This window comes from Phaseolus vulgaris, chromosome 11 (genome assembly GCF_000499845.2).
Source record: "Phaseolus vulgaris cultivar G19833 chromosome 11, P. vulgaris v2.0, whole genome shotgun sequence".
Classification (NCBI taxonomy): domain Eukaryota; kingdom Viridiplantae; phylum Streptophyta; class Magnoliopsida; order Fabales; family Fabaceae; genus Phaseolus; species Phaseolus vulgaris.
This window is the reverse complement of record NC_023749.2, coordinates 29,149,252-29,155,471: the sequence shown is the minus strand read 5'-3', so window position 1 is coordinate 29,155,471 and position 6,220 is coordinate 29,149,252. Positions and strand designations below refer to the sequence as shown.

At 44.7% G+C, this 6,220-nt stretch overlaps 1 protein-coding gene across 1 annotated transcript; it reads right to left on the bottom strand.

The window, feature by feature from the left end:
• Nucleotides 1-3,012: 3,012 nt before the first annotated feature.
• Nucleotides 3,013-4,074, bottom strand: LOC137838774 (uncharacterized). Its single transcript, XM_068648001.1, has one exon. The coding sequence runs from the start codon at nt 4,072-4,074 to the stop codon at nt 3,013-3,015; it is 1,062 nt and encodes a 353-aa protein (XP_068504102.1).
• Nucleotides 4,075-6,220: the final 2,146 nt, after the last annotated feature.

Below are 6,220 nucleotides of genomic sequence, written 5' to 3'. Positions count from 1 at the left end.
CTGTATGGTGCAAGGCAAGCTAACCCGGAGCTCCTCAATCAGGTGGCGTCTCTGCAATCTAGAATCGCCGATCTTGAAACGACGGTGAAAACTTCCGAGGCACAACAGAAACAACTTGCCGACCAGTGCGCTGACCGGGAGCAATTGCTGGAAAAAACTGAAGGGGAGCTAACTGCAAAGATGGAAGCGCTCAACCTTCTCCCAACTAAGCATGGTAAGTTCCAGGCTAAACTGAACAGGCTTCAGGTGGAGAAGGAAGTTCTCAAGAAGCAGCTAGCCTCCAGAGATTCCACGATTGAAGAGCTGGAGAGGGCCAAAAAAGAGCTCATTGTGGAGAGGGAAATCCGGGACTCCACAATTGAAAAACTGGAGAAGGCCAAAGGGAAGCTTATTGATGACATGGCCGACACCTTTGCAGAGGGATTCAAGGAGGCCCTAGCCCAAGCCGCCTGTGAAAACCCAGGGATTGATACCTCCAACTGCAACCCCTTCAACCATATTGTCAATGGGAAGGTCGTTCCTCTCGACCTTGGGAAGTGAACTGATGCATATTTTGAACCTTTTCCCTGTAACTTGGTATATACATTTGAATTTATTTGTAACTCAGACAATTGGCTCTGTTTAAATGCTTATTCGACATTTGTCTTTACATCCTTGTTTGCTTTAACTTCTCTTGCACTTTTTACCTGCTTCTGCTTTTTATCTATATCAAAGGCACTACGGGCATTCCCCTTCGATGTATATCTTCATCGCTTCACCTTTACCTCTTTTAGGTAGCACGTGACTTTCTTTCTCACTCTTTCCTTCTAAATCGTGACGCATACCCTTCTCTTGGTGTTTCACTCAGAAACTTGCCTGGCCTTCGTATCTGTGAGGAATCTTCCTCATGGAGGCGTCGCCTGCCTCGTTATCGCCCAAAAGCAAAGGAGGATTTAACTTCGTGCATTTTCCTTGTCTTTGGTGGCTCGTGCCTTCATGTTTCATACCCTCCTTGCTCTTTACCTACTTGTCTTGAGCCCCAAGGCGCTTACTACCAAAGGCATTGCTGGCCTTATCACCGCTTAAAATGCATAGGGGCCTCGTCTCCTTTCTAGCCTCGACATCGCTCAAGGGCGAGGAGGACTTATCTGTTCTTCCGTGGCCTTGATATCGCTCGAGGGCGTGGAGGACCTATCTTACCTGTACTGGGTGTCTATGCTCGAGGAGAGACCTGCTCTGGGTGTCCTCAGCGTGTCTAAACACTTGGGACAAAAATCGTGCTCTGGTGCCCACGCCCATGGAGAGGCCTACACAACAGTGTCGTATCATCCATGGGGTGTCTAAGACGCCAAGGCAACTTAGCTCTTATCTCTTTGCGCTTGGTGCCCACGCCTGAGGAGAGGCCTACTACAGCAATGTCTTATCGTCCTCAGCGTGTCTGAAAACACCAAGGCGAAGTGTTCTAAACATCAGACGCTGGGGCTAGCTGTTCCTCCCTGAGGAGGGGGCGTCCCGAAGGAATCCCTTAACCCCTACTCAGGGACTAGGCACCCAGATTTTAGTCTTTGTCTATCGTCTGATACTGGGGCTAGCTATTCATACCTGAGGAGGGGGTGTCCCGAAGGAATCCCTTAACCCCTGCTCAAGGACTAGGCACCTGGATTTTTTAACTTATGTCTAACATCTGGTACCGGGGCTAGCTATTCATACCTGAGGAAGGGGTGTCCCATAGGATTCCCTTAACCCCTGCTCAAGGACTAGGAATCCGGATTTTTAACTTATACAGAACATACCTGTTATCTTGCTTTGCATCTGACCTCCGCTCCTTTATCTAGCGATGCCTACTTCTGGCGACGCCTTGTTCCGGCGACGCCTTATCTTGGCGACGCTTTATCTTGGCGACGCTTTATCTTGGCGACGCCTTATCTTGGCGACGCCTCATCTTGGCGACGCCTCATCTTGGCGACGCCTTGAACCTTTGTCTCTGTTTCTTTAATCTTTGATCTTACATGAGAGGAAAAAACTAAGGCAGAAATATCTTAAACTTCTTTTTTCTTTATTCGGGTGACCTCATTAAAAAAACCCGAGAGGGAAAAAGAGTGGCCCCTTTACAAAATTTCAACTGAAATAAAACTTTAAATTCGCCGCATTCCAACTATGTGCGATGGGGCCTCCTTCTAGAGTCTTTAACTTATATGAACCATTCCCCTTGGCTTTGATTACTCTGAACGGCCCAGTCCATTTGGGAGACAACTTGTTTTCCAACTCGTAAGGATGAGCCTTCCTCATGACCAGATCACCAACCTGGAATTGTCGCAGCTTCACCTTAGAGCTGTACTGACGCTCCACTCTTCTCTTCACAACCTCAGCCTTTATTCTTGCCTCTTCTCTAGCTTTGTCTATCAGATCCAGGTTCACCTTCCTTTCTTCGTTGGACTCCTCTGCCACGAAACCTAGGAAACGAGGCGAGCTCTCGTGGATCTCCACTGGGATCATGGCATCCGACCCATACACTAGACTGAAAGGCGTCTCCATAGTGGAAGATTGAGGCGTGGTGTGGTAAGCCCATACGATCCTTGGTACTTCTTCTGCCCACGCCCCTTTAGCTTTCTCTAATCTACGTTTCAAACCCCTCAACAAAACTCTATTCGCTGACTCCACCTGCCCATTCGTCTGGGGGTGTTCGACTGATGCAAACACCTGCTTGATTCCTACTTTTGTACACAACTTCCCCAACTGTTGGCTCGCGAACTGGGTGCCATTGTCTGAAACGAGACGCCTCGGCACCCCAAAACGACACACAATGTTCTTCCAAACAAAGTGTTGTACCTTGTGCACAATGATCTGTGCCACTGGTTCTGCCTCTATCCACTTGGTGAAGTATTCGATGGCAACGATCAAGTACATCATCTGCCTTATCGCCAATGGGAACGGGCCTAGGATATCAATTCCCCAAGTATGGAAAGGCCATGGGCTGTATATGGATCTCAGTTCCTCTGGCGGTGCCTTGTGCCAATCAGCGTGCATTTGACACTACTTGCAACGCTGGGCGTATCGCACGCAGTCCTCTCTTACCGTTGGCCAGAAAAACCCTGCACGTATTACCTTGGATGCCAAGGATCTTCCTCCCACGTGGCTCCCACAAATACCTTCGTGGAGTTCAGCCATTATCCTGGTGCACTCGTGGCCACTTACGCACGTCATGATAGGGTGCGTAAACCCGTGTCTGAATAATATCCCATCCACTAAAGTGTACCTCGCGGCGTTCCTCTTGATCTTCTTGCCTTCTTCTGGTTCCGCTAGGAGGATTCCATCCGCTAGGTATCGCCTGTAAGGGGTCATCCATGTGTCGCCTTCCTCCAAAGCACATACCTGTACACCCTTTTCTTCTTCTGGTGAGGTCGCGTAAGTACTGATGCAGGGTGCCCTCACCGTATCTTGACTCAAAGAGCGATGGTTCCTTGGCTTTCCTCTTGCTGTACTAACGTGAAGAACATCCACCCTGTTGTCCGCAACAAACTTTCGTGGCGTTTTGAGGGTCTCTTGGATTACAGTCCTCTGCCTTCCCCCTTTGCCTGAGCTAGCCAGCTTGACAAGCAGGTCAGCTCTGGCATTCTGCTCCCTAGGGACATCCACCAGCTCAAACGCAGCGAAGGCTCTCTTCAACACCTCGACGTACCTCAAGTATGCGGCCATCTGTGGATCCTTTCCCTGATACTCCCCTGTTACTTGCCCTGTGACCAATTTTGAGTCACTCTTTGCCAAGAGGCTCTGAGCACCCATTTCTTTAGCCAAAAGCATCCCAGCAATCAACGCCTCGTACTCTGCCTGGTTATTGCATGCTTTGAAGGCGAAGCGTAAAGCCTGCTCGATCAACACTCCATTAGGCCCCTCCAAGATTATTCTAGCGCCACTTCCCTGCTGGTTGGAGGACCCATCCACTGAGAGCATCCACTGTGACCCTAACTCTACCTCTTGAGGGTCTCCTCCTGGTGAGAGCTCTGCCACGAAGTCAGCATAGACTTGCCCTTTGATGGACCCCCTGGGTTCATACTCGACATCAAACTCCGACAACTCTACCGCCCAGCGAACCATCCTCCCTGCTATTGAACCAAGTGGTGTTCAATGTTTTGAAGAATCCAAATCCTTTGAAGGATGTTGAAGCCTCTGTTTTGCTTGTTGTTGTTGTGCTGGTTTAAGCTTTGTTCTGGGGTAGTTTAATGTTGTAATCCACCCTTAGATTGAATCTCAAGCAATTAGCATCTCAATCTTTATCAAAGTAAAATGTTTTTCAAACTAAGTTGAAACAACCGATTGTTTTGTCGAAACAACCGATTGTTTACACTTAGGTTTTTGAGAAAGTTTGAAAACTGTTTTTGAATGGTTAAAACTGTTGAGTAACAAAACAACTGATTGATTCGAGGAAACAATCGATTGTTTGTTTTATAACCATAACAGAAAAACTGTTTTCTTTGACTGAGCTTTAAATGCTTTAACTGAATACGCTCCAGTCATTAAATGCTTTGACCAATCTATTTTAAATGCAATTAAGATTTTGTTAAGATTTGATAACAAACAATAACTTTGTATAATTTCAGAAAAAACTGTTTTTAAAAAATAAGAATCTTGAGACAAAGTTTTTCACTAAGAGTTTTTCAAAGAGTTCTGAGATTGCTTAAGAGTTTAGAGATTGATCAAGGTGCTGGAATAGGATTCTACTTGTATTGATTTCAGATATTCATCTGTAACAAGTGTAATCTTTGTAAGCTGCTGAACAATTCGTTTGTGTGTTTTGCTGAGATTGGTTGTGTGTTCTTGAGGTGTTCAAGATCAGCAATCTTAGTGTTGGCCAAGGAGAGTGTGTTTCTTGAGGTTTTCAAGGTCATTCTCTTGGTTGTGGTGTAAGTGATCAAGTGGTGATTGCTTAGTGAATATCCTCAGGGTTTCTGAGAATACTGGATGTAGCTCTAGTTTGGAGTGAACCAGTATAAACAACTGTGTACAATCTCTCTATCTCTAACTCTTTAATTTCAGTTTGTTTGTTGTTTGCTGGTATAAACAACCGATTGTTTCGAAGAAACAACCAATTGTTTTTTCTAGTACTACAGTTTTTGCTTGCTGTTTTGGCTAACTGAATTGCTGAATCAATTGGTTTCTGAAATAAATTCATTCTAGCTTTGAAAAGTTTGCGAAAACCCCTTTAAACAATTCACCCCCCCCTCTAGTTTAAAGCCATCTTTTCTAACAATTGGCATCAAGAGCTTGGTTCTTGAAAGTCATTCAAGTTGATCCTAAAATCTTTTTAAAATGGCTGATAGACTACCGTTTGGGGAAGGTGCCTCAATAAACAGACCACCCTTGTTTTGTGGTTTGAATTACCAGTTTTAGAAAGTTAGAATGAAAATATTTATGGAATCTCTTGACAAAGGAATTTGGTATGCAATTGAAAATGGTCATTTTATCCCAAAGTTTGAAAAAGATGGTTCTGTCATTGAGAAGCCATGGTCTCAATGGACTGATGCAGAGAGTAAAAAGGCCAAATTCGATTGCATTGCCAAATATATTATAACCTCTGCTTTAAATTCTGATGAGTTTTTCAGGGTCTCACAATGCAAATCATCAAAAGAAATGTGGGATACTTTGGAAGTCACTCATGAAGGAACAAATGAGGTGAAAAGAGCTAGAAAGCATGCTCTCATCCAAGAGTATGAGATGTTTAGAATGCTGAAAGGTGAAACAATAGCTGAGGTGCAGAAAAGGTTTACACACATCATCAATCACCTTATGACCCTAGACAAGACGTTTGACGAAGAAGAGCTGAACATCAAGATCTTGAAATGTCTTGATAGAGCATGGCAACCAAAGGTAACTACTATTTCCGAATCTAAAGATCTAACATCATTAAGTGTTGCTTCTTTGTTTGGAAAGCTTAGGGAACATGAGCTAGAGATGAATAGACTCAATGTTCAAGAGAGTGAAGATAAGCACACAAGGAGCATAGCCTTGAAAGCATCCAAACATAAGGGAAAGCAAGATTCAAGTGATGATAGTGATGAGGAAAATCTAAGTTTGCTGTCAAGAAAATTCAGCAAATTTCTAAAGAGAAATCGCAACAAAGACAACAACAAGGATAGGTATGGAAACAAGAAACCCAATGAATTTAATTCAAATAACTATACTTTTTTTGGTTGCGGTGAGCAAGGTCACGTAAAGGCAGATTGTCCCAACAAGAGCAAAGAGA

Bases quoted from the DNA above. Each gene is read 5' to 3' on its own strand.
- LOC137838774 (XM_068648001.1), bottom strand. From the start codon at position 4,074: ATGGTTCGCTGGGCGGTAGAGTTGTCGGAGTTTGATGTCGAGTATGAA.